At 33.9% G+C, this 27335-nt stretch overlaps 3 protein-coding genes, 1 long non-coding RNA gene and 1 pseudogene across 9 annotated transcripts; 1 reads left to right on the plus strand and 4 right to left on the minus strand.

Annotated features, from left to right (window-relative positions):
- Positions 1–1495: 1495 nt before the first annotated feature.
- On the minus strand, positions 1496–3712 carry LOC140822700 (probable serine/threonine-protein kinase PBL23). Of its 2 annotated transcripts, none has more exons than XM_073183542.1 (6): positions 3516–3712; positions 3154–3326; positions 2647–2828; positions 2359–2548; positions 1840–2231; positions 1496–1734 (listed from the first exon to the last, which is right to left on the minus strand). In XM_073183542.1, the coding sequence occupies exons 4-6, from the start codon at positions 2390–2392 to the stop codon at positions 1510–1512; spliced, it is 651 nt and encodes a 216-aa protein (XP_073039643.1). In that variant the 5' UTR covers positions 2393–2548; positions 2647–2828; positions 3154–3326; positions 3516–3712; the 3' UTR covers positions 1496–1509. The 2 variants fall into 2 exon arrangements, with proteins under 2 accessions (XP_073039643.1, XP_073039642.1); XM_073183541.1 differs by having other exon boundaries at positions 3458–3712.
- A 712-nt stretch (positions 3713–4424) lies between these two features.
- Positions 4425–6674, minus strand: LOC140824517 (protein FATTY ACID EXPORT 5-like; annotated as a pseudogene).
- A 1134-nt stretch (positions 6675–7808) lies between these two features.
- LOC140822698 (uncharacterized) lies at positions 7809–13552 on the minus strand. Of its 2 annotated transcripts, none has more exons than XM_073183539.1 (3): positions 13365–13552; positions 8255–9295; positions 7809–8142 (listed from the first exon to the last, which is right to left on the minus strand). In XM_073183539.1, exons 2-3 carry the CDS (start codon positions 9281–9283, stop codon positions 8020–8022), a joined length of 1152 nt encoding a protein of 383 aa, XP_073039640.1. In that variant the 5' UTR covers positions 9284–9295; positions 13365–13552; the 3' UTR covers positions 7809–8019. The 2 variants fall into 2 exon arrangements, with proteins under 2 accessions (XP_073039640.1, XP_073039639.1); XM_073183538.1 differs by having other exon boundaries at positions 7809–8151.
- A 1750-nt stretch (positions 13553–15302) lies between these two features.
- Positions 15303–26266, minus strand: LOC140822703 (uncharacterized). 4 transcript variants are annotated; one of them, XM_073183549.1, is made up of 10 exons: positions 26095–26266; positions 24208–24285; positions 21687–23343; positions 21285–21511; positions 20869–21201; positions 18463–18709; positions 16615–16743; positions 16311–16526; positions 15899–16022; positions 15303–15712 (listed from the first exon to the last, which is right to left on the minus strand). In XM_073183549.1, exons 3-10 carry the CDS (start codon positions 23235–23237, stop codon positions 15480–15482), a joined length of 3060 nt encoding a protein of 1019 aa, XP_073039650.1. In that variant the 5' UTR covers positions 23238–23343; positions 24208–24285; positions 26095–26266; the 3' UTR covers positions 15303–15479. The 4 variants fall into 4 exon arrangements, with proteins under 4 accessions (XP_073039650.1, XP_073039648.1, XP_073039651.1 ...); XM_073183547.1 differs by having other exon boundaries at positions 26076–26266; XM_073183550.1 differs by lacking the exon at positions 24208–24285.
- LOC140822705 (uncharacterized) lies at positions 16750–17944 on the plus strand. Its single transcript, XR_012116017.1, has 2 exons — positions 16750–16995; positions 17044–17944. It is a non-coding gene; the product is annotated as an uncharacterized lncRNA (long non-coding RNA).
- Positions 26267–27335: the final 1069 nt, after the last annotated feature.

The following is a 27335-nucleotide window of genomic DNA, read 5'->3' on the forward strand; positions in this document are numbered from 1 at the left end:
TAAAACCACAACAGAGATCACATCATAAAAAATCTAGATGGATCACACATCCTAACTAATTTGCTCATTAATTTCAGACAATTTTGGAAGAGTTGAACAACCAAGAACTAACCAAGAGTAATTACCAAATAATATGATCGAGATTTGATATATTGTTATAATTCAAGAAATATAAACTTGGATTCGTCCCCTTGAAAGGCATTTGGCAAACCAAAAGATTCATTTAATCTCATGTTTCATAGCAGCAAATAATTAAGGACGAATTTGCCCATTCATGCTTCTATGAAGATTAAAGAGTCGAGCAACATCCTATCTGTATACTCCGTGAACACCAAAAAAATCTTTTAAAATAAAATAAAAATTAACATGGTTCAAATACACAACCATGATTTGGTGTCGCACTCCCAATAGCATAAATTTAAGAAAACAAACGAAACGTTAATAACAATATAACAAGTAGTTTGAATTTGAGGTTGTGTGCACATTATCGCCGTTGGATCATGTGAATCTCACGTCTATGCTCTTCATAGCAAAGGATCCAAACTCTATAATAAGACACCTTGATCCAAATATTACATGACAACAAGAGTTGAAAAACAAAGTACCTTCGACGTTGGAAGGCGAACTCTTAACCCTTTTATTTATTTAATGAAATGAATGCTAAAATTTACTATCTTTTCATCATGTATAAATTAGAGTGTAATAGTGTTGGATCGATTTTATTATACGAGTTTATATGTGAATTATTATGTGTTATGATTTGTCTATTAGGTTAAACTCAAATTTAAAGTGAACGATTAAAGTTTTGATTATTAGACTTTAATATATCTGATTGGTCGTTGGTTTTTAATGTCTAAAAACAAAAATGTACTTTATGTTTTTACGATGAACAAAAACAGAAATATTAGAAGATGATGACATACATTATCTATATATTGGTCATAGTCCTTGGATCGTGCGTTATCGTGTTCTCTATTCTCTACTCTTATTATATAAAAAAGATTCGAAGAGAAAACAAATGACTCTCGCCACTCGTTCTCAAGGCATAAAGGATTATAACTTCAAATGCACTTCAGCTAAGGTTTTCGGCCTAATTATTTTAGCACTTCTTAGGTAAATCCAAAGAGGCAGCGTAGGTGTTTGCCATACCCTATCATACCCACTATTCCTTGGGGCCATTTCGACTAGGTTATTGTTTATACTCAAGTAAGACAAATTTGACACACTTTCTATATTTAATATTAATTTTCCGACCTCTTTTACCAATCTAAAAAAAATTGAGATTTTCTTGATTTTACATTAAACTTCTTCACTGGTAAACATACCTCAGGAGTTAGGAGTGGCAAGGTTCACCTCCAGAGGAATTATTACTTCAGTTGGTGTCAGCTTTGTTGGCATCATTTAGGAAATAGCGTTGCACATATAACTCCACATATATTATATATTCTCCTGGTTTAACTTTACAGAATAATGTACATTTAAATGCATCTCTACACTGTTTATCGGAGATCATTTATTTTCTTCTTCTGTTATTTCTGCTGGATTTTTGCCTGCTGAAAGATATTCTAGTGCAGTTACGACGTCGCTGATCAATGGTCGAATCGAGGCTTCTTCTTGGAGACACATTGCTGCGATTGCAAGAGCTTGGTGCAACCCCTTCTCGGGGTATGCCCCTTCAAGCAACGGATCTACCATCAAATGGAACTTTTTCTTGTCTCTGAACAAAGGTCGTGCCTGCAAAGATTTATGTTTACAAGATAATGTTGTGAATCGATATACAAATTGTAGCGGAATATAAAACGTGTCTGGATTTGGACAACAAGTGAAACTTTTACGTACCCAATCTATTAGATTTTGCTCCACGGTTGGTCTTGTAGTGTCGATGACTCTCCTGCCCGTGATTATCTCGAGAAACACGACACCGAAGCTGTATACATCCGACTTTGTAGTCAACTGGCCCGTGGATGCATACTCTGGTGCACAATAGCCGTAAGTTCCCATCACTCTGGTGGAAATATGGGTGTGCCCCCCGACCGGACCAAGCTTCGCGAGGCCGAAATCCGAGAGTTTTGGATTGAAGTTCTCATCTAAAAGAATGTTTGATGCCTTGAAATCTCGATAGATAACAGGTGGATTGGCGGTTTCATGCAAGTATTCGAGTCCCCTTGCTGCTCCTGCTGCAATCTTCATCCTTGCATGCCAGTCAAGAGGCTCTTCCCCTGGTCCTACATCTTCACACAACAATACATACAGTTGGCATATTTAATTTTCAAATTATATCATTTCAAAAACATTATACTAATTTAAATATTAATATATACGATAAACAAATAATATAGAAGAATAAATCAAACATACCGAGAAGGTGATCCTCCAAAGAACCATTGTGCATGTACTCATAAACCAAAATCCTCTGTTTACCATCAGCACAATATCCAACTAAATTAACAAGATTGGGATGGTGAAGCAGACTCAATATCAATACTTCCACAAGAAACTCTCTGTTCCCTTGGAATCCATTTCTATCAAGTTGCTTCACTGCAACATCCTGAGGGGGTACAAACAAGAAAACGAAACGAAATCAATTCGAATGACTCAAAAAACATGCTGCGATGGTTACAAAGGTGTGAAGGACAGCAGGATTACAATATTTTTGCTCTCGATGTGGCCTTTGTATACCCTCCCGAAACCGCCTTCTCCGATCAAAGTGTCGGGCTTGAAGTTACGAGTAGCAGCACAAAGGTCACGGAATGTGAAAATATCAGCAGATATATTACCCTTCCCTAGCTTTTCTATTTCTTCCGCTATATACCGTCTTCTGCTAGCATCTGCACATCATTGTTACAGATATAATAATTTTACTCAAATGAGCATCATATTTAATGTAGGAAACAAGAACGGATATGTACTCGCTGGCTATTCTTGATACATTTAGCCACAAAATCGTCATATATTTCTAAAAACTTCACGCAGAATTCGAATTTGTTTAAAATTCAAATGCCATTCTCATCATGCATTATCATTTTCACCAATATCCGAAAGCTTCATTTCGATATATAAGCTACCCCACCCTTGGTTACGTCTTCCTGGAAATGAAAGAAAGGGAAAAAAAGGCAATGGGATGAAGCATGAATAACTTTGTGTGTGAGTTACCAGATTTGAAGGATATATTATCAAAAGAGGCAAAATAATCTGCCTTCTTGTATCCTGGAGCGCCATTTTTAGATGACCTTTTCTGGGTTTTCTCTCCAGATAAGCAACAATGAGAAACGTCCCAACATTTTCTCTACGATCCTTCGCGTTTATTTCAACTCAAATTCACCATTCTACACAAAAACACAATCAATCCATTAATCCCACAAATATAGAATCGAGATAGGCAGGCTAGCTACAGAATGTTTTGTAAAATTCTTAAAAAAATCGATCTTTTTTTTTTTTGGCATATCAAGAAACCAACATAGGATTGTTTAGAGTCGTTTCCTCTCCCATATAAAACGATCCACGTGTTTTCCTACTTGTATTTGGCATCGTCGTCATCTTTTTCCCCTTCCAGATTTAGCAAATGGGATGGTGGCCACCAATTATGAATCAAAACTAAACTACAAAAATAAATAATATGTAAAGATATCCCAATACTCGAGTTAGCTCAACTAGCGATTTTGGAATTTGAGTTCGATCTGTAAGATTTTTTTTACTCGTTCGAGTTTCTTGAGCATCAATTGCGCTTCGTTTGTGAATTGGCAAATAAAGTTTCGTTCTGTTTTTTTTAATACTAATTGGTAAAACATATGGTTAATTTATAAAAATTAAGAATAATATATTAATTAAATCATATTTTAAATATCACAAAATTTTTGTTAGTCTGTCGAGTCAATTTTATGAGAAGGATTTCTTATTTGAATCACTTACAAAAAAATTAAATATTACTTATTATTGTAAATATGAATAGAATAAGAGACCGATTAAACAAATATTAAGATAATATATAAGATTAACTCAAAATAGTTAAAATGAAGGATCTTATATATTCCACGTCGTGGCAAGACCCTTCATCTGTAATTTCTTTGGGGTTTTTTTTTATGATGACCACCATTATTATTTGGTTCGGTAGGACTAACGTAATAATTTACAAATGATCAGGTAAATTACATTAGACAGACTCGCCTGAGAAAGAATCTTTTTTTTTCTAAATGACCTTGTTATACATTTTTATATAGAGAGAGACATAATTTGTAAAGTTCATAAATAAATTATCCCACATTCATTTTCAAAAACGAAATCAATTTCCCCAAAATAGGACTAAATTTAACCTATTGGTGTTTCAAATCAAACAATCATATTACTGGTTTTAAGCTACTAGTCTTACTTGCAGTTTCAGCAAAAGAAATCAGCTTTAGCATGTTTGATTTACTTTAGCTCATCCATCCCAAAATATTATTTTCGTCTGATATTTCATTTTTCAGAGTAAATGGCATATGAAATTAGTATATAAAAATAATGGTCGTACAAGTACAATACATCTCATCAATTTTTCATTGTCCAATGCAAAAATTCTAACATGTCTGTGTGGATGCAGCATACAGCATGAAATTGTATGGGACTAACTTAGCAGTAGAATTAGTCAGATTTCGAAGGGATGTGGTTGCCACCATTTGCAATCTTGTACAGATAAAATCCAGTCATGAGAAAACTGCAAATAAGAAACCAATGGTTAACAATTCTGCTAGTCTAGGTAAATCGAAATGTTATCTATTGTATACTAGTGGCAGATACATTGCAAAGCCAAACGGGAGATGGGAGGATTGACCCATCCTGCAGAATTAACGAGAAAACGTTGCAAATGGTATCGAGTGGAGGCGATACTTTAGCACAACATTCTAAAGGAACTGAGAGTAGGTTGTATTCCAAAAAGGTTTGAGAATTGAGTAGGGTCTAGTCCCAACAGTTCGGAAAAAGAAATTTCAATCCATAGTAATCGAGCAACTGTGCACTGTAAGTCGACAGGCAGCCACGACGGAAGAACTTGGCTGATATAACTTAGGAAACTTTTTAATGACGTGAGAACTTGGCTGATATAACTCGCAGCCTCTTCGAGCATGCTCATATATGAACTAGCTCAGATAAATCGTAGACGCTGTTTTATGAAACTCAATCACACAAACACAATGCACAAACATTTTCAAATCGATACAAGTTGCAAGTGCACGTTCGAGTTTACTTTACCTGATCCCAGCAACCATACCGGCTGGCATTATCTTTGAAGTCTGCAGATACCTCTGGGTCATAACCCAGGTTAGCAAGGCAGCAATAGCTGTTTCAAGAAACGCAGCACGAATGACTCGATAACATGTAATGCAAAACCAAAAGTACAATGATACAAAGATTGAACAGAAAAAAATGACAAAGATCAATTTGTATGCTTAATATATGAAGATATAAGTACAGTCATTTTAAAATGTGAACCGTTGCTTTATCATCAGATTTGGTAGAACAATGGAAAATGACTTTAGTTTATAGTCCACAAGTATTTTTCTCAATTTGAAATTAAAATCTGATAAATACATACCATAGTTAATTATCGGATTGGGATATATATATATATGGTTTATTATGATTTTGGTGCATAAAAGTACAATTATCAAATCGGTACATAAATAATTGAAATAGTAGAATAGATACATATATTAAATTTAATTTCATAGTGATATCTCGTTTTACAAATATGATACAGACATTTAAATTTTATTTACATGAATTTAAAACTAATCAAAGAGAATAAAATTTACTTAGTTTTAGTTCTTTTTATTAGAGTAGGTCTATTGATGTTGACCTAAATTTTTATCTGTGTGTACGAATAAACCACCGATATTTACAATAATAAATAATACCCTTAACATAATAAAAGTAATTTTTTTAATCGATCACCCAAATAAGAGATCCAGTCTCATAAAATACGACTGGTAAGACCGTCTTACACAAGTTTTTGTCTTCGAATCTACAATGAATCGTGATATTTTCCTAAAATATATTCATGGATTTCATCATAGATTCATCTCATGAAATTGAGTTTTTATCTACAACGTGTTAGTCTATACTGAGGTTTCTATTTTTATTCCAATTTTAATGAATATCATTAGACCAAGAGCGTTCTCATATTTTTTTTGGAACTTGGCAAGGGAAGAAATATTTCAGACCTTTCAATATTTCACTTAAATTCAATTCATATACTAATTTTATTTTGATCTCAAATTTAGAAAAATAAGCGTCGATTAAAAAGAAGCATACCAGTCTCCAGAATCAAGGCAAAGTAGGAATTTGTGCGCTTGTTGTAGGCTTGGAGGCTAAGATATCCGGCGAGGACGAGCAGCAACCCGGTGACGGCGCCACCAGCCAGCGACGCCGTGCTGCCTTTCCTCGAGTAGTCCAATTACGCCCCCCACCACCAAAAGCAGCCCATACGGGATCGTGAAGTAGAAATCCAGCATATTTTTGAACTGGGTTTTCTGAGAAATCTAGTTTTCAAATTTTGGGATCAAATTTAAAGGAGGAAGGAAATGAGAGAAGATTTTGGAAGTCAGTGGTGATGGCTTGTTCATTGAATCGGCCAATTTGTTCATGCTGCTGCCAACTCCGTTGACCGTGATACTTCATCTAGAAGGTTGATCCAAGGTAATAAGAGTAATTTTTTATATTTTTTATGTTCCTCTTGTGAGATTTTTTTATTTGAGTTTTTGTATATTAATAATATATATAAATTTATTTATTTATTTAATATTATATAATAATATTAAAGATCGATATCTACAATAAAAATTAATATTTTCGACATAAAAAATATATATTTAATGAAAATTAATATTTTCGACATAAAAATTAATATGTTTAATGAATCTAATCGGACATCCAACTTACAAAATTGATATATGATATGATATCATAAAAGTTTTTGGCAAAAACTTGCGTGAGACGGTCTCACGAGTCATATTTGGGAGACGGATCTCTTATTTGGGTTATCCATAAAAAAATATTATTTTTTATGTTAAGAGTATTACTTTTTATCGTGAATATTATCGTGAATATGAGTAGAGTTGACTCATCTCACAGATTAAGATCCGTGAGACAGTCTCACATGAGACCCACTCAAAGTTTTTTTTTATGCTTAGCATTTCATGTTAATTAGTTTGGTGGATCAATATGAACTATCGTATAATACTTGTTAAGTAACTTTAATTGTATGAGTTTATTAATAATTTTCTTGTCTGTCTTTTATTTTTTCTCTGGCTTTTTCCCTTTTATCTTGAAATTGAAATGTTTTACCGTACATGATAATGTGTAAAGAATCATAGAAGATAATAAATATTAGTTACATGAGAAAAAATGTGGCATGAAATATGACAAACTCATTAAAAAAAATATTATCATGCATACACATACAGCCTACAGTCAATTGCAAAAGAAATATATTCCGGTTTGGTCTAATATCCAAACCCTATTGCATAACGAACCAAACAAACAAATTATCAAACACAATCGAGTGAGGCGATCCGACACAATAATTCAGCGAGATGTTCAGCAAAAGTAGAGGGGCAAGCTAGAAATTTAATTACAAAATATTTTTAAAAAACAAAACAAAACAAAATTTATATTTTAAAGAATTAAACATAAACTTTGAATTTTTGAATTTTTTTTACTCAGCGTTCAAATGAATCTGCATGAGTGCTTGAGTGACAGAACAATCACAAAGCAAAGACATGCAACAAGAATATCAAGAAATGAAGCATGCCAAACAAGAAAACCGAAATGAGGAGAATCCAAAAACTGAATAATATTAAGACCCGGGTTTCAAGAAGGCAGTTTTTGTGCACCTATAATGGAAGTAAACATTAAATTACTTTTGACTCTAAATAAACAGAGCATGCTCCCAAACTCCTTCGCTAGAGAGAAGGCTTCCCACATGCTCGCCGATTGCCACTGCACTTGTTCAAACACATGTATGTTGCTGTACGATCAGAAAGATTTCTAATCATGGAATGATGCTTCGTTTTCCAAATTTGTTTCAGCCGCATAAGTTTCTGGAAACTCAACCTCGGGTACGGGAGTTGATTCTTCTGTGATGTGCACCTCATTCTCTTTCTTATTTTCCTGTACAGCCTAGAGCAAGTTATGTAATCAAAGAAAGACACAAGAAATCATGGCTTGGATTCTCTAAAACGAAGATATTTGCACTTTTGCATAAGTTGAGGCTTCTTCTTACCTTTAAAAGATCGGTCATTTTCCCAGTTCCATAATCGAAAAAAGATTCTGTGCCAGACTCAGATTGTAAGGGCTTGGATGAAAAGGGATCAATGGTATTTCCAAATTCTTGTGTTGAAATGCCTCCTAAATCTTCTGATAGGGATTTCAATGCTTCCTTGCTATTCTCCGTCTGAGTATCTGATGTTTGTGAAGAGCCTGATGTATCGGTATCTATTGATTTCATTGAGTGGTCACCTTTTTCCAGTCCACTGTCACAGGGACCTTCTTGAACAGAACTGGTGTTAACCTGCTCACTAACTACAGAAACTTGGTGGCTGTGATGGGGCTGTGTGGCCACAAACATCTGGCTAACTGGTATAGATCGATCAGGTGGAAACATGGCTAAAGGTTCAACCATATGCACATCATCGTCTCCGAATTCCAACACGTGACCAGAATGGGGTGCGCTTAAAGGTATTTGGTTCGAAGGCGATATCTCATTCAAAAAACTGCCAGGTTGAAGTACCATAGGAGCCACAGTGTCTGTCACATTGACGGGAGGAACAGAAGGAGCTATTTTTGGCGATGAATATTTGTGTTTTAAAGGAACTATAGCACCTGGTTGAATTGGAAGTTTCTCGCCACGTGACCAACCTCGTTTTTCTGTGGGCATGTGGACTTCATTTCTTCTAATCATTTTCATATGTGGGGCAACATCGTTAGCTGCTGTGACTGGAATAAAATGTCCGGGTTTGAAAACAACACCCCTTAAATTTGTATCTGAGTTACCAATTCGAACAGTAAGCAAATAACCAGCGTCAAATGTAGCCTCAACAACGCCAGTCACTGGCTGGCCAACCATTACATCGATTCCATTGTTTTGATCAGCTCTCTGAGAAAGGTATTCTTTCGTTCCTAAAAAACCAGGGGGTGTGCGAGCAGCTTTAGCATGCTTTAGGCTGGGATCTTTACGTGGACGACCACGTCTACGCTTCGCAGGAAGGAGCGAAGGGCCACCAGTGCTCTCCCCTTGATCAAGTTGATTCATTTTGAGAAATAGCTGCAAAGTTTATTTATTCCATAGTCAATTCGAATAAAAGAAAAATCTATAACTAATAACGATAGGTCAGAGTCCCCAAATGTATAGGACACTTGTTTGTAAGTAAGAAAATAAGAAACCCTGAATTCTTTCATGATTAATGATATGATAACAAGCAGCGATCATAACATAAATAATGGAAGAATATATTCATATGAACGGTGCTTAGGCACTTTGGGATCATGAAATTCATCAGTTAATCAATTATTGCGCAACTTCTTCAAGACATGAAAATTCTTATGCTCACTTTAAAGACTCGATGATGTGTAAACAAGGATTTCATCTCAATCTTTCTTCCACATATAATGGACCTAAAAACTTATTTTCAGTATGTTCTCTCTCGGCATTAATTTCATCCCAATTTTCTCTTCCTCTATAAAAGAAGGTCCTACAAACTCATTTTGGTCGGCTTTCTTTCCACTTTCATCCGTGTTGGAGAGAACAAAAATACTTCAGACAATTTGGATCTTTCAGCAGATTTCTAAATCAGAAATACTAATACCAAACAATGCGTACAAGGAGACTGTAGATACCAAACACATAAATCCCAATATCAGCTTGGTGAAAGTGATGGTGATCAAGAGTTGGTCCTATTAATAACTGCAATTACATGCACCCATGCGAACTAGTTTGTTTAATCTTCTTTTGTATGGGGGTTGACTTTACATGCTGGTTTTGGAGTAAACATTGAGATGAATAAGTTAATTATCAAACAAATAGCTGCACATAATAGAGTGAATTAATTAAAGGTTAAAAAACAAGAGTTTTATGACTTTATGAATAAGCGCTTTAAAATTAAGTGTTGCTACCAGCACACCGGAAAAATGAATCATCAAACTTTACATTCATTAAGTATTTTACAACTTGTGGTGGCAAGAAATGCAGCCAAATAAAGAATTGGGTCATTCAGTTAGCTTATTGTATTCAGAAGTTTGAAAAGCAAAATGTAAACTGCTACGAATTCCCCACGAGATAACCTCAACAATATTAAAATAATCAGTAATATGAGGTGTTGGAATTATATTTATTAGTCTTGGCTTGGGTTTAGAACTCACAACTTAGACATTCAAAATCCAACGTGCGTCTGTAATCTCTTTTGATATGGATCAGCTCCAATACAGTGCTTGAGAAGGACTGTCTTTCTTATAGAAAGATTATAAATATAAGCATATCCTCATTTCATAATGGAACAAAATCCCCCACATACTTTCCTAAAATTCTCTCAATGTAGTTTTGGAGAATCACCAAATGAAATGTATAGATCTAAGTGTAAGAAATGTAATAACTCCTATGTAAACTGATCGTGGACAGGCTGGATTCATATGTGGTGAGTGAAGCTAATATATGTATCGACCTAATATTCCTTAAATTCCAGCACGAGGGTTTGAGCAATTTAGTGTTTTGATTTATGTATTGCATAGTTATTTTCGTTTGAACATTTGTTCATATAGATTAATAAATTGAATAAGACCACACGATTAAAGATTTTTAATTTCCGAAAAACAACATCCAACAAAACCTCCGAAAAATCCATCTATGTGCCAGCACTGAGTGCCATTGTTCATGTCATAGCCTAACCACTGACTCAATTTTAATAAGATTCAATAAACCTGGGAAAAAGGGCATGCAAGATGAAGACAATGATGTGAAGAAGACCAATAACAAAAATTAAATTCCTGCATTCTCAACTTTCCTAAGGCTGGTTGAGAGCATCATGTCATCAACATTATTTTTACGATCTTTCTTGAGGTGAAGAAACTTAGAAAGATCATCAATATACGACAAATTCTATCGGAACCCATGCAAAAATTCAAAAAAGCAAAAAACCTCCATTGTCAAATCAATGGCATTTAAAACCCTGTATTTTTAAATAATCAGGTATAAAACCCCTTGCAAATAGGGTAAATATGCTTGCTTTTTACAAAACCACAGGGGTACAAAACGCTATTAATTTTAATATGGGGGGGTTATGCTTTTTTGGACTTTTATGAGGGTGGAAAATGCTATTTGCCCATAAATATAATCCTTTCTCCACAAGTATACATACTTCAATGTTCAAACTCAAAATTGCAAACTGAAAATTGTGACAATTTGATGTAAATGGCCTTTCTTAGTCCTTAGAAGTTGGTAGATTTTCGAAGTTGTTGCTAATTGTTCCTAGTAATGGCAAGGACATTTTACAGAACTTATAATTAAACAAATCAAGTAAATGAAAATAAAATAACAAGTAAATAAATATGGAAGAATGTACCTTGATTAGCGTCTATAAATATCTATCGGATAGAATAGAAAGTGAAATCACAGAAACTAATAGAAGAAAATTGGGGATCTGAAACAAGGCTTATGAAAATATCACCAAGAAGGCAAGAATAGAATGGCAAAACTCGCTGAGGGCACACATTTATAGCAGGAAGCGAGAGACTTTTGAATTATATTTGTGCACCAATTCGAGCAATAACGGATTCTTTTGACACTAGAAAACAGGTAATATTATGAGTAGGTTGAGAGAAAATTAATGTGATGACGTCTCATTTTACAGACGTCGAGTGCCGTTTCAAATTATTATCCCCGTAGAACTTATCGACTTGTTGAAAACTACAGATGCTCATTCTTGTGTTTTTTTAATTTCTTATCTAATTTTTTTTTGGTCGTGCATGCTAAATAGGCAATAAGTTTGTCATTGATCTATTTTTAAAGCAGGTAAACTAGCATAGTAGCGTTGAGAAAAGTAACGAAAATAATTAAGAATTAAACAAAATATAGTACAGAAAAATAAGACAGCAATAAAGTCGTCCTCAACAAGTAGACAGAAACTCAACAAACGCATCCGGTGATGGCTTTTTGTCAACAAATGACTACCAAACTTAAGCCGCTATGTATGTTTCCTAGAAACACTTGGGAAAATCTATATTATATTTGATAAAGTCTCAATTAGATTTTGTCAATTTGAGAATCCCACAATGGGTTTGAGATTATTCATCCAATATGGCAAGTAATAAAAAGTTGAAGTCTGGCAAAACTGGTAGGCGTAACTTCAACTTGTTAATATTGCAAATTTTATTTTTGAAGAGTACTGCACTTTCATTTCAACTTATAAGCGTTAATATAATATAATGTTAATAAGAGGAGAAAAACCAAAAGGGTAGTACACCAAAGCATATGATCAGCTTCCAGATTTCTAAAACTTGCATCAGAAGGGAAGAGACTCAAAGCAAACAATGTATGCAATCCCTGATGCGGCTATTGTAACGTACCAAACAATTCAGCCTGTTTCCAAAATTTTCACTTGTGCATTTCAAATAGCATATCAATCAATTATCTGAATGGTGAAGCAAATGATGATCCAAACTTAGATCCCGAGTTCGAGTCACACGGGATGCACATGTGGGTCATTGGGTGAATAAACTGGAATGTGCGAAGCAATAACACATCTTTACCTGATTTAATACCATTTTACTCTACTACAGTACCATGTAACAGACTATATATACTGAACTGTGTCATCAAACTTAACCTTCATAATTAAAAAATGTAAAGGTATATGAAGCACGGATTTGTTAAATCATATTTAAATTAATGACCACATTGCATCAACATTTGCACCTCATTGCAATAGATAAAGCCGAGAAAATATTAAAAAGAAATATAACTCATCAAACACATTAGATACTAAAAAAAGCATCATAAACCAAAGATTACACATGCATCTCTATAATAGGTATAACCACGAAAATCATCTCCTTCTATCTAACAAGTACATTCCACATAAAAAGCATACCAGAAAAATCTCAAAAGGCCATGCAACAACCAAAAAATTCGATAAGAAATAAACAAATTAAATTACCAATTTAATTAAACCAGCAACATCAATCACACCAGTTATAATTTTCTGAGAACAACAAACACTCACAGTTACTCGATTAAAACAAATAAACTGCATACAACTGGTAAAAAATTATCATGCAAAATCTCAAACAAAAAAACACAATTATAAACAAATAATTTACGTAAGCTGGTGAAATGGCAGTACCTTTTAGAAGCATTTGTAAATAACTTCTTCACACTAGTAAATCTGAAAACAGAGTATGGATTTCGCTCGTTAAACCCTAGCGAGGGATCGAATTCAGAGCTTTTGGGGCTTAGGGAAATTGTTGATTATAATTTGCGAGAAGATTATTTTTTTATTACGAGCGTAGTAATGAACTATGCTTTCTTCGGAGCTCGGTACATTAAATCACCAGTCTGTGACAGAAATATAACACGGACGTATTGTAGTGCGAAACGTGTCTTGTGGAGAATTAAAGTTGAATCGGGTCGGATCAAAATTTGGGCTGGAAGCCCTGGACCAACAATGTAATGGGCTTATAAAATATATCAGCAGTAGCCCAGTTGAAATTCAATAAAATAAATATTTAGATTATTATAATTTTGATTTCAGAGGAGTAAAATATATTCCAAAATCCTTAAACCTATTATTTATTTATTCTTACAATACAACTCATAAAAAATTGAATATTATAAAATCTAATGTTGGATTGATGAATTTCAAATTTATATATTTCATATATATTTAACTGTATTTTTGTAGTTTTAGATAAACAATAACATAAACTTCAAATCGAACATTGCATGTTTATATAGTGTTTTATATTAATTATGATGAATTACAAGTTCACTCAATAATATAAGCATTTGAAATTCATTTTATTTTGTGTAACTAATGTATGAGTAAGTAACATATGAATTTAAACTTTCATCGATCGTTTCGTCGTTAACAATAAAATTATAATCGAAATACATGGATTTCAAATTCATCTTTCCAAATACAACCTTAGTTATTTCTACTAAATATCTTTTAAAATGAATCTTCAAATCAAATTAAAACAACATTTTCTCTCGCATGTTTCTTCTTCTTTTAGAGAAGTGAAATATATTGCAAAAATCTTAAACTAATTTGGAGTAATTTATTTACAATTTTTGTTTGTGTTTTATGCTGTATTAATATTCAAATGGTTGCGCCACTTCCAACCATTTGATTTTTTTTTGTCTCTAAGGATCATTTCATGATTTACTTATTTTGATTCTACTCTATTAATATATGAATTGTTTTATTTTATTTTTATGAGATTGTATGTGTTAAACTATTTATTTCTTAGATTTCTCGGACATATTAGCAGACTCGGCAATTAAAGAAGATTAGTGCATCTGATAAAGATATTTCAACCTATATTATCTGGGAATTTTTCGAATTTAATTGTAGAATAATTCGAGTTTGGTACTACTTGTGATACCTTAGAATTGATAAATACAATTTTTAGAAATCAGTGTGCGAATCCCGGAAATAATTTGGAAAGTTCAGTTAGACTGAACCAAACTGACGAGGTACGTTGAAATCGATTATCTTAACAAGTACAGAACTAGTATGTATATTCATTGTTATTTATCTGCATTTTACACTCATTATGTTTTGGTAATTTTAAAGTTGAAGTACTGGTGTATTTCTCCATACTTGATGTTTCACTCTCAGGTACTGCCATTTGCAGAAATATCATTCTATTACTGCAGGCAGGCTGTCACTAGAGTTGAGCCTTTTATTTGCACCATGCCATTGAAATTGGACGAGGGATGGAATCAAATCCAGCTCAACCTTTCTGGTCGGATTCGGCGCCGAGCTTATGGAACCAACTATGTGGAGACACTGAGTCCATGTTCAAACAAATTGTCGCCTGAGAAGCAGATATTTTTCTGATCGCCTATATTCAGAGGAGGAACTCCCTCCAGAGTTTAAATTATCCAAGTTTTTTCAGATGATGTACAATTATCGTGTGAAGATTAGAGATATTCGCATTGTTGGCTTCTGAAATTCATTCTTTTGTCACGCAGAAAGCATGAAAGATGTAATAAGTTCAACACTACATGGGAATGAATACACATGACAACACAAATGTCGAACTCTTTTACAAAAATGTTCGCATAAAAGTAATATTTCATCAATAAAATTGATTTCAGAGTCTCAGAGAGTATTTTTATTCTCACAAAAATAACAATAAGATCATTTGAAGTTTGAAACAGTGACCCATTTGAAATGGGAAAAACGCTCAAACACAGAAAAAGGCTTCATTGCAACTACTTGACCGCTTGAATATCAAGAATTGATTGGATCGGGTTGCATAGCTTTGTGGACTAATTCAGTTTGCTCTTTCACGTGAACTTGGTAAAAGCCGGTAGCCGTTGCGGCAGATGGAGCACGGCCAACATACTTAATGTCATCAACAGTACCCCTACTCAGTGCTTTCATTGCAGTGCCTAGACGAGGGGCAACATAGCTGTATGCACCCATGTTCATGGGCTCTTCTTGGCACCATACGATCTCGGAATCTAAAACAATAACAAGGAAAAATTAAACCAGAAGCGAGTAGAATAGATCACAGACCGACACTTTTCATACACCTCGATGTCGTTTTTATGTAAATCATATAATCACTTTATCAAGTAAAGACCATCCTTAATGCTCCAGTTTTTGAATAGCATACTGATATGCTAGACATCTTTTCAAAAACATACTTGGATATCTCTTCAATTCTCGCTGGATGAGGTCATAAGGGAATGGACAAAGTTGCTCCACCCTACAAATTGCAATATCCTTTCCACCAACCTTTTTCCTCTCTTCATCGAGCTCATAGTAGACCTGCAAACAGACAGAAAAAAAATAGATTGAATAAATTAGAAAAAATATATAAATTTCCTAGCCATACTCTGGTAACTTCAAAATTAATTGAAGGGTACTATATCCTTTATTCAGAACCATTATCTGGACATCATAATCAATCATATTATCGCAAGACAAATCTAAATTATCATAAAACTTGGTGAATGCACGCCCTACCACCAACTCCTGAAAAATATAAAACAGAAAAATCGAAAAGTGTGAAAGCAAGAGCCAACAACGCATGTAGGAGAGATGAAAATTTCTCACCTTTCCTGAGCAGAGAACTAGCCGTCTAATACCCTCTTCAAGATCCGAGTGATCGTTCTGATCTTTTATAAGCCGTTTAAATCTGGTTCCTTGCTTGTCAAAACCAGGGTGACCTTGAACATCATCAAACTCAGACAAATTGGATTTGCAGTCCTTATGACGAAGCAAGTTCTTCGGTGACATGACAATAAGAGGTTTACGGAATTCCCTGTGTAACTGAAACATATAAAAGAAAAAGGTTATAGCATAAGGAGTGTAAGAGACTCGTGTAATTAATACAGCTTTATCTATCAAATTCACTTACTTGGCGCCGCAAAACATGGAAATAATTAGCAGGAGTGGTCACATTCACCACTTGAAAATTGCATTCTTGAATCTGTTTCCTAAGGGTTGAATCCATCTCAGGAATGACAAAAGGATTATCGTCACTCATCTGCAATACAAAAAAAAAGTTAATTCACTGTTCTTTGATGAAACAAAAGATACAAATGAGACTTTTCCGTCGAAGGTAGATGGCAAATAAGCGATCGTAGAAAAATTCTTAAGCTAGTATGCAGAGGAAACAACAAATTTGTAACATCGCAGAAAATACCAATTTCCATCATGCACCACAATATTGCTGAATTCGCCTCAATTCTGATAAAGCTAAGAATCCCAAAGATAAACACTTGAAGAAAAATAAAGAGTGATAAAGACAAGAATCCCAAAGATAAACACTTGAAGAAAAATAAAGAGTGATTTCTACGTCAAAATTCCTCAAGAATTCAAAATGCTTGGTTTGAAACAGTTTCACAGTGCCAAAAATATGCATTAGAAGATAGGAAGTATCATAAAGTTAGCGACCACAATATGATACAAAGTCACTTATTTAATTTGACATTAATCATATAACTTCTAGTTTCACAACCCCAAAGCCCTTAAACATAAAATCCAAGTAACACATAATCTAGTGAAACTCTCCCTAATTTTTTTTAAAAAAATAAAAAAAATAAGAACGGGGTATAGCTGCCAGAATATTTATTTAGACTGGCGGAAGACGCACAAGTGATGCGTGTGTAAAACAATGACCACGACACATGGGCACCAAATGACAGTGAATATAATTTCTTCAAGGTAAAATAATAGTAACTAAAAAAAACTGAAAAACACTTGTTTTACATTCAAAGGATACATGAAACATTGTAGAAAAAAATGCAATAAAAAAACAATTTAAAGTACTGATTCATGAAGGAAAAAATAATAGGTAAAAATGGAGATTGTCTCACCCGATACCGAGATGGAAGGAATATTTCAATAAATCGTCATGCTCTCAAGTTTTAACCTCTGTCATTGAAACATGATGATAGAGAAGAAAACAGAATATAGCAGCAACTGAGAAAAGCTCGGATGAGATGGAAAGAAATTTGGGAAATAGCCAAAATTTGAATTGCATCACAGAATTAAAATTTAAAATAATGGGAGGAAAATGATCAACGAGATTATTGGGCCAGTTACGATTAAGGTAATTGTTGGTTTCCACTTTTAAGAAGACGCGGGAGTAGTTAGAAACTTAGAATATTTACAAAATTACCAAAATCCCCACAAAATACGGATATACATATTTTGGTGTCCTTGCCACACAAATGCAGTTTGTATGATGTGCTCAACTTTTATAAAAAATATATAATTTAATATATAATAGATTTCATCAAGCAAGTCTTCAGCCAAAAAGTTGAGGACCTTCAAAGTCATCAGCATACAGTGGATCACTGATATTGGACATCAATCGTCCAGAGCATGAAACTACTGTCAGGTAAAGCATATGAACCTATTTCAGGAACCTCAGATAATCTTTTGGATAGCTGCACTTTGCCCCATGTACCAGGGAAAATATGAGGGTTTCAAGAGAACACCCAACAGGTTTTAAAGATTTTCTCTTCTATTCTATCTCAAGGTCAACAGACAAAGAGAATCAATCCATTCAGCCACCAAATAAGGAAAAATAGAAACACTTGAGGATACAACATGACAGTCCCCAAATCAAATAACAACATATACAAGAAGGGCTCCCAATAGGAAACATTTTTTTGTTAAAAAACAGGTTTATAAAAATCCAGTGTAATTTTTTTAAAAAATGGGATAAGCCGCAGGATGATGGAGAAAATAACAAGACCTGAAGGAAACGCTCCAAACGCGCACTTGAATGTTCAGGGCCCTGACCATCATATCCATGGGGTAGCAGGACAACCAATCCAGTTTGACGCAACCACTTGGACTCCCCACTGCTAACAAACTGGTCAAATATCACCTGAGCTCCATTGGCAAAATCACCAAACTGCGCTTCCCACAGCACAAGCGAATTGGGATTTTCCATCGAATAACCTACTTCAAATCCTAAAACTCCAAATTCTGAAAGAGAGCTGGAGAAAGCCCAACAGTAATTAATAAATAATAATTTTCATGGTAGCCACAAAATTGTTCATGTGATCAAACATATATCATGTAAACCACGAGAACTAATTGTGTAAGGTGATTAATACAATGTGACACAATGAAAACCATCTTAATTGGAAAATGAATCACATCAACAATGCAAAGGTTCAACCACTAGGTCAACACACAGCAAGACAATGGTTTTAGCTCATTCAAATGAGCATAAGATATCATCATCGTTCGAGTATACCACAATTCATATACAGATTTATGATTCAACTTCAGTGCAGTGATGGAAAATTTAGTCTGTTGGATACAATATTATTCCAACTTAGTTAGATTTAATTAGAATTCCTCTATTTATGATAAAGTTATGATATGGTTTGTTTGTCAGAAAATTGGGTATCTCAGTCTTTGAACTTACTGAGAGAACAAGGGGTTAAGGATTTAAGCTGTGTAAATTCTTGAAAGACAGACTAGTTTTCATTTTCTTTTCTTTTTTTTTCCATTTATGGCATAGGCAAGAATGAGATACAGGAAGCAATGTTAAGACATGCGTCCATGACTTGGTTTTTTATCAAAATCAAAGTTGTCAAAGAGTCAAAAATCCTTTGCTTTAGCACAGGGCCTGGCTATGAACCATTTAATTTTTTACTTCCTCAAGCATTAGTGCACAGTAAAGCAAATGGTTCTTTGGTGCTCTAGAACCACTTGAAATGCTATCGACAAATAAAACAAGCTTTCTCAAATTTCCATTCGATTAAATATTTTTGAAATGCAATAAATTTCGTAAAACTAAATTATTTTTATGTAATGTGAGAGTAAAAATAGTATGCTGAAATTTGCTCTTTTTTACCGCGTACACTAACTTTATCTGTCACTACGGCACATCATTAATGGATAAGGGAACAGAAGAGGCCAGTGTCAACCTTAGAAGAGGATGATTATGGGTTTACAGGTTCCATTATAATCACAATAAATGTGAGCAGAATTGTGCTGATGACGAAGACTAGAATAGCATTTGTATTCGTCACTTATTACTTCTTATTTCTGCTTTTAGTCTGTTCTGCCTCACAAACTAGAGCTATATTTCAATTCAACCTTTGATGCTTTAGATTTGGAATCAATGCTGCAGAAAATGATAGCATGGAAACTAAAACTGATGTTTAAACTAAGTTGTCTGCTTAATCATCTTCGATTTTTAATACTTGTGCTTAAGACTTTCCGCATGATAAGGCTTGATAAGATTAATGCGTGTACTTGTTTCATTTGGATAAGACGGCTATCTCATCTAAGGCCAAGAATAACATTCCCTCCTAGCTATCTTGATGCCCAGTGATTAGTCAAACCATTAACCTGGTTCCATAAAATCATAAACTTGAATCCATGAGACAAAAAAAAATTGGGATTTTTTGGGTTAGACTCAATTCAAGAGTCCAACAATTTCTAGATGAATAATCAAACGACCACAAGCCGTATTCTTTATCAAAAAGTTTACCCAACTCATCATTCCACGTTTCAAATCAACAATTCAAAGCATAATAATCACACAATCGTTATTTTTTTTTCCAAATCATTACATTCTTACTTTTTTCCGAATAAATTATAATAAATCTATTTTTACACAACATCAAAATATATATCCAATTTCAATATGATTTGCAAAACTTTGGAATTGAATTGAAAGCTCAACAAACGCTACCTCAATCTCTGTTTGAAACCAGGTATTTTCAAATATACAAGTCTTAAGCAGCTGAAAGCATATGAATTCAAATAGATGAATCCAAGAAAAATTCCGAGTATAAAATATAACAGGATATTTTGGTAGGATTTTCAGACACGGGCAACCATATAACACACAAAAGGTTCAGAAACAAACATATTTAATCAGATTTCTTCAAAAGTACGTCTCCTTTACTCAGTACAAGTAAATAGACATGTCTTGAATGAAAATCACTGCAATTTATCTATGTATAAACAAGAAGAATTCTCACATTGTTAATGATGATAAAGGGAAATAAAGTAATATCATTTAGAATGTTTTCCAGTTAAATATTTATTACTTACAGTAATTAAGATAAATACACTCCAGAAAATAATCCACACATAACTTGATATATAGAGCAGAGATAGTACCAGAACATACCTGTTGCTTACAGTAAACATCTCTTCATTTTGGTTTATCATGACATGGTCTAAAGGGCAGTATTGTTCCCCAGTTTCCTGATCATGTAGAACAGAGTGTCTGTGGCTGAAAGTACCTCGCTCAACATCCTGTCCGCTCAATCTAACATGGTTTCCTTCCACAAGCAATGTAGCGAAGGCGAGTGCTTCTCCCACCGCCCAGTCAATACCCTCCCCTGTCTCAATCATTTTGGCACGGTCCTCAAAAATTCTCTTCACTGCTCTATGAGGTTTAAAATTTTCAGGCAGAGTAGTAATTGCCTTGCCAACATTCTTCAAAATCTCAGGTTTCACTCTGAAAAATAGGATATGTTAAATACACAAAAAACTTTAAGCAGTAAAAGAACTGCATAACATGAATAACAAATATAGCATTACCCAGTGTTACGGATACGTGAAAGCTGTTCAGGAGACTTGAAACCGGTCCAGTAAGCTGAAAGCCAGTCCCTTCTTTGTGGGACATATTCTTTGCTGGCAGTAAATTCTTCATTGAGAATTGTTAGGACTTTGCTGCTTATCTTATCGATGTCTTCTTTTGTCACATGACCAGATTCTAGCAGTTTTTTTTGGTAAATCTCAAGTGCCGAAGGATGATTCCGTATAACCTATAAAAGGCATTGAAGTAAGAAATTAATAAGTTTCAATAACCAATACACAACTGAATACCAGGCATCAATAAGAATGAGCTTTTAAAAAGAATCCAAGAAATAAAAAGGTAAGGTAGAGATACCGGTAAATCAATAAAAGTTTAAACCATAAAAGGTAATATTCAGAAATGACCTTGTACATTTTAGGTTGAGTGAAGGATGGTTCGTCAATTTCATTGTGCCCAAATCGACGATAGCATACAATGTCAACCACAACATCAGTGTGGAACATCTGCCGCCACTCCGCGGCAAGTTCGCAAGCGTGAACAACTGCCTCTACGTCGTCACCATTGACATGGAAAATTGGTGCACTCAAAGCTTTGGCAACATCTGTACAATACTGTGAAGATCTTCCTGCTTTAGGGTCCGTAGTGAATGCTACTTGATTGTTCACTACAATGTGAATGGTCCCACCAGTGGTGTAATTTGGAAGAGCACTAAGATGCAAGGTTTCATATACAACACCTTGTCCAGCAAAACTACCATCACCGTGGATCAAGACACCCATGTTTTTTGTTCTGTCGATGTCATTAGAGTAATATTGTTTGGCTCTAGTTTTCCCTACCACAACAGGGTCCACTGCCTCTAAGTGACTCGGATTAGCAACCAAAGACAAGTGAATTCTCTTACCACCCCGAGTTGGCCTATCATAGGAAGTTCCCAAGTGATATTTAACATCCCCTGTTCCAGTGTAAAGCCCAACCTCATCCACAGGTTTTGTACCACCACTAAACTCACTAAATATTTGTCGCAGTGGTTTCCTGACAACATTTCCCAGAACATTCAGTCTTCCTCTGTGTGACATTCCGATAACTATGCTCTCCACCCCTAGATCAGCTGCCCTATCAAACATCTCCTTCATGCCGGGAATCAATGTCTCACAACCTTCAAGCCCGAACCTCTTGGCTGCCGTCCATTTGGCTGCTAAGAAATTCTCAAATTGAGTACTCCAAATAAGTCGGTCGAGGATCACCTCTCGCCTCTGACGACTATACTCCATTGGTATTGGAGTCTCAATTTTGTCTCTCAACCAGTTGCACATTTCACGATCAGTAATATGCATGTATTCATAGCCAATTTTTCCACAATAAGCCTGTTCTAATCTAGTCAATATAGCCCTTAAAGTTTGCACGGGACGATTCTCAGACAAGAAGCCATGCATTCTCCAAACACCAATGAAGAATTCTCTATCCAGATCAGCTTCTGACAAACCATAAAGGGCCGGGTCTAGATCATCAGGAATGGGCCTCTGTTCCAAGTCCAGTGGATCCAATGTAGCTTTCATGTGACCATAAACTTGGTAAGCTCTCACGAGCAACAAAAGCCGCATACTCTCTTGTATTGTTTGGCCAGAAATTCCAGGTGACGTACTCGCCTGACCAACAAAGTTCCTGAAGAAGTTGTCCCATGATTCATCAACGCTACTGGGATCTTGCTCCCATGCCCTCTGAAGCTCTTCAAGATAAACACTGCTGGTCCCATCCAGAAAGCTATCGGTCAACCTGGAGAGTGGCACAGGACGAGGGACAGGAGCTGATTGGGACTTTGACTTAAAAACTGTAGAATGAAAATATTGGTTCTGCACAGAAGAGACCCGAGTTCTCGCTAAGTATGAACCACTTTGTGATATAGTTCGCCTCACAGCAAGCTTTGCCACTTGAGACCCAGCTCTAAACCAAGCCATTACAATTCACCAAATCTTAGAAGAAGAATATATATATATATCCGACCTTCCACGCTTCTCTTGCTAAGAATAAGCACTTTGAACTGTCTTCCTACCCACAAATACCCTGCTCAATGAAAAAGGACACAAATTATCAATAAATACAAGTATTTTTAGCACAATTTGATCCACACAAGCACCAGCTACCCAAAAATCAAAATAACTATCAAATAAATTCAAATTTAATGAGACCTATTGGATATATTACAATCTTTGAGATTTTGTGCGTTTGATATACCATAATATAAGACTAGCCGCCGATGCACGTGTGTAGCGTGTGTAACGCAATATATGAGACATGTGCATTGGTTATGTGTGATATAATGCATGAATAAATCAATAACCTATATATTTAAGGTAAAGATGAAAAGAAATATAATTAAATCTAATAAAAAATTTGTAAGTACTGAATGCATGTTGAATATAAATTTACCAAATGATTGTAAAGATGAGTCGATCTACAAAAATTAGCAATATGCTATCTATCAGAGTAATTGTGACATAAAGAAAATATGTAAGTTGAAATGATCTGTTATATTTAAGTTTACAGTATGCGTACAGAAATTTCCAATAGTGGGATAATTAACAACTAAATTCTAAACGCATATTCATTAACTGAGTTGAGTAGAGCAAAACGACATATTTTGAAGCTATAAATTACAATTTGGTAAAACTGTTCACCTAAAATTTAATTTAAGATTTGTCGGATTTAAGAGAGCAATCCCGAGAGTCAAAGAAGATTATTTAAAAAATGTAATAGCCTCATTCGATGCAAAAACAAAGCGGTAGCCCAACTTTTTTTCTTTTTGAGGTAATGCAAGATTTGATAACCGGGTAAGAGATCTAAATCTGCATTTCATGTTAATGCTAAAATCCAATTTATCTATCACATCAAGAGACCTCAAGCAAGAAGATATCAAAAGTGTAGTACCTTCATCTAACGCAAACAGAAAGCAGATGCCTGGCTCTCTTTCTTCCTTTTGAGGCAATGCTTTATAGGATTGAACTTCTTTATTTGCATTTTCAACACATAAAAACAAACATTATCAAATTGAAGTTTGAAGCTGGATGAAGCAGTTTATATCGTATTAAGTGTATCTTACATTAAAAATTCTGTTTTCAATATTAACCCATTAACAATGATGAAAAAATTTAAAAAAATAAATTACTTCAACTTCATAACAAAAGATCAATTCAAAACATTCTCACAAATATGCACCATTTGCAACCATGCCAGCTGCTAATCAATCCACACAGACAAAACAAATGAAACAAAGAAAGTACACAATAGAATACAAAAAATCTGAGAAACTTCTGAATTTGTGGAAAAAGGTTGGAAACCTAGCAGAGAAACAGGAGTTGGGTTTGAAGATTACAGATAAGTTGCGTGTGTACTGAGCAAAAAAGTGTACTACACTGTTTCAAAAATAGTATAAAAATCAGTATGTAGATCTTGGAGTAAAAGAAATACAGTCGCTTGCTGACACGGAAAGGACATAACTATTATCACATACCTTCAGAACAAAAATGAGAGTTCTAACAAAAGTTCACACTGTCACCAACAATTAAGTCCACCAAACAATTGCAGAAAACAAAAACAAATATATATAATATGCCAGATGAAAAAGAGATCCATTAAATACAAAGAAAACTATCAGTCAATATTGTAAACGAAAAAGAGATCCATTAAATACAAAGAAAACTATCAGTCAATATTGTAAACAGACATATAGTAATAAAAAGGAATAAAGTTGTTTATATCATAGATTCATAATACTGATTAAGTATAAGATCCAATTCATATAAGATATTATCACCAAAAATTAAGTCCACCAAACAATTGCAGAAAACAAAAACTAATATATACAATATGCGAGATGAAAAAGAGATCCATTAGATACAAAGAAGACTATCAGTCAATATTGTAAACAGACGTATAGTAATAAAAAAAATAAAGTTGTTTATATCATAGATTCATAATACTAATGAAGTATAAGATCCAATTCATATAAGATATTAGACACCAACAATTAAGTCCACCAAACAATTGTAGAAAACAAAAAAACATATATACAATATGCCAGATGAAAAAGAGATCCATTAGATACAAAAAAGACTGGGTCAAGATTGTAAACAGACGTATAGTAATTAAAGGAATAAAGTTGTTTACATGATTATATCATAGATTCATAATACCATGGAAGTATAAGATCCAATTCATAATAAGAAATAATCCTCATGGAATAAGAAGGTCTCAGCACTAATTGTTCTACATATATTCCCAATTGGTGGTAAAATTCTACAATTTCATCATGTAAGTCAATTGAAATAAATTCAGAATTATGTAAGATACATATTTTATGTGTGAAACCAAGCACCTGGAAATTAGATATTCTGCAAGCCAAAGACAACATAAACCAGGAAAATAATGTCCAGCATAAACAAACAAAAGGATTTGAATATTCAGATCAAATCGCAATAGCAACTCTTGAGGAAGGGTCAGTGGGTTTATACGAGAAAGAAACTGGTAAACAGAATGAAACCAAAAAAAATCAAGGTAACACTTTTGCAAATATCATAGGTCAATTTAACATATGTTTTGAGGAGGGACAAACAATTACCCAAGGAAAAGTGTCAGAAAAAGGCATTCAAACATGAGAATCTATTATTTGTAAAGGGATCAGGCTACACACAATCAAATTGAACCAGCAACAGCAAAAAACCAACAACGTACCTCACTAAATAAATAAAAAATGGGAAAAAATATAGCATAGATTTGAGGGGTCATTGGGAACTCACTGAAGGTGTCGCCACTCACCCAGAAGCAACAGACGGCGAGATTTCAAATACTTCCCGTAATTATATTGAATTTTTGCTCGTTAAAACCTAGCGAGGGATCAAATTCAAAGGGCTTAGGGGAATGTCGACTATAATTTGCGAAGATTTTTCATATGGAATAATGAACGATTTCTTTATTTCTTCGGAGCTCCTGGCGTATTGTATCGTGGAACGTGGCTTGTGGAGAATTAAAGTTGAACCGGGTCGGGTCTGGATTTGGGCTTCAATCCCTGGGCCAACTATGGAATGGGCTTTCTCGAGATTGGAATAATATAGCAGCAGCAGCCCACTTGAAATTCAATAATTAAATACTTAGATTGTAATTTTAATTTTAGAGAAGTAAAATATATTCCAAAATTCTTACAAATATCAATTATCGATAAAATAATTATTATTTGGTAATTTTTTTGATTAAAATAAACCATTAAAAATAAAATATAATAAAATGGTTTTTCCTTGTCTAAAATTTTAGAATAACGAAAATTGGAAAATATAAATGGGTAGAACATAATTTTTTTTATCCTTGAATCAAATTAAAATAATATTTAAAAAATAAAAGGCATCCGTTACTATTAAAGTTAATTTCAATTATTATTAAAAATATGATTTATTTGTGATAGATTAATAAAAACTGAAAGAATAATAAATTGGAATATATTCTAAAAATTATATGGAACAAATATTTGAGACAAAAGTCATGATTATGTAATCTATGTTTCTTTTTTTTAAAAAAAGTCATGATTATGTAGAAAACAATTTTTCAGATAATACAATAATAATTAACTTGTGTTTTTTTTTAAAAAAAAAGGTAAAAAAAAATATCAGAAGTCCAATTTATAAATAATTAACTTGTGTTTTTTTTTAAAAAAAAAGGTAAAAAAATATCAGAAGTCCAATTTATATTTTTTACACATGTTTTCATTTTAAGAACCTTTTTTAAATAAAATTGTTTGAACATCAATGGTTTTTTCTAGAAGAAGCGTCTTTTATTAAATTAATTTGGTGAAGTATTTCTTCTATTTAGATGAATATATTGTCTTTTTAAAATAATTTAAAAATTAACTTTTTTATTATTTTGTGGAAAACGGAATTTTATGGATGTTCGGAGACTCAACCTCCGGTGTCACCCCTTCTTCTACTCAACTAAAAGATTTTGATTTTATCATGTTTGTGACAACCCAATTCAACATTTAAAGCTTATCTACTGTCCAACCTTTAAAG

This window comes from Primulina eburnea, chromosome 2, assembly GCF_022965805.1.
Source record: "Primulina eburnea isolate SZY01 chromosome 2, ASM2296580v1, whole genome shotgun sequence".
NCBI lineage: Eukaryota > Viridiplantae > Streptophyta > Magnoliopsida > Lamiales > Gesneriaceae > Primulina > Primulina eburnea.

Bases quoted from the DNA above. Each gene is read 5' to 3' on its own strand.
- LOC140822698 (XM_073183538.1), bottom strand. From the start codon at position 9,283: ATGAATCAACTTGATCAAGGGGAGAGCACTGGTGGCCCTTCGCTCCTT. The intron at 8,152-8,254 runs GTAAGAAGAAGC...AACTTGCTCTAG, and splicing joins AAATGACCGATCTTTTAAAG to GCTGTACAGGAAAATAAGAA.
- LOC140822700 (XM_073183542.1), bottom strand. From the start codon at position 2,392: ATGCACAATGGTTCTTTGGAGGATCACCTTCTCG. The intron at 2,232-2,358 runs GTATGTTTGATT...TGTTGTGTGAAG, and splicing joins TTTGGAGGATCACCTTCTCG to ATGTAGGACCAGGGGAAGAG. The intron at 1,735-1,839 runs GTACGTAAAAGT...AAATCTTTGCAG, and splicing joins AGCAAAATCTAATAGATTGG to GCACGACCTTTGTTCAGAGA.
- LOC140822703 (XM_073183550.1), bottom strand. From the start codon at position 23,237: ATGGCTTGGTTTAGAGCTGGGTCTCAAGTGGCAAAGCTTGCTGTGAGG. The intron at 16,527-16,614 runs GTAAGTGAATTT...TATATGTTTCAG, and splicing joins TCCATGTTTTGCGGCGCCAA to TTACACAGGGAATTCCGTAA. The intron at 16,023-16,310 runs GTGAGAAATTTT...GTCTGTTTGCAG, and splicing joins TAGTTCTCTGCTCAGGAAAG to GTCTACTATGAGCTCGATGA.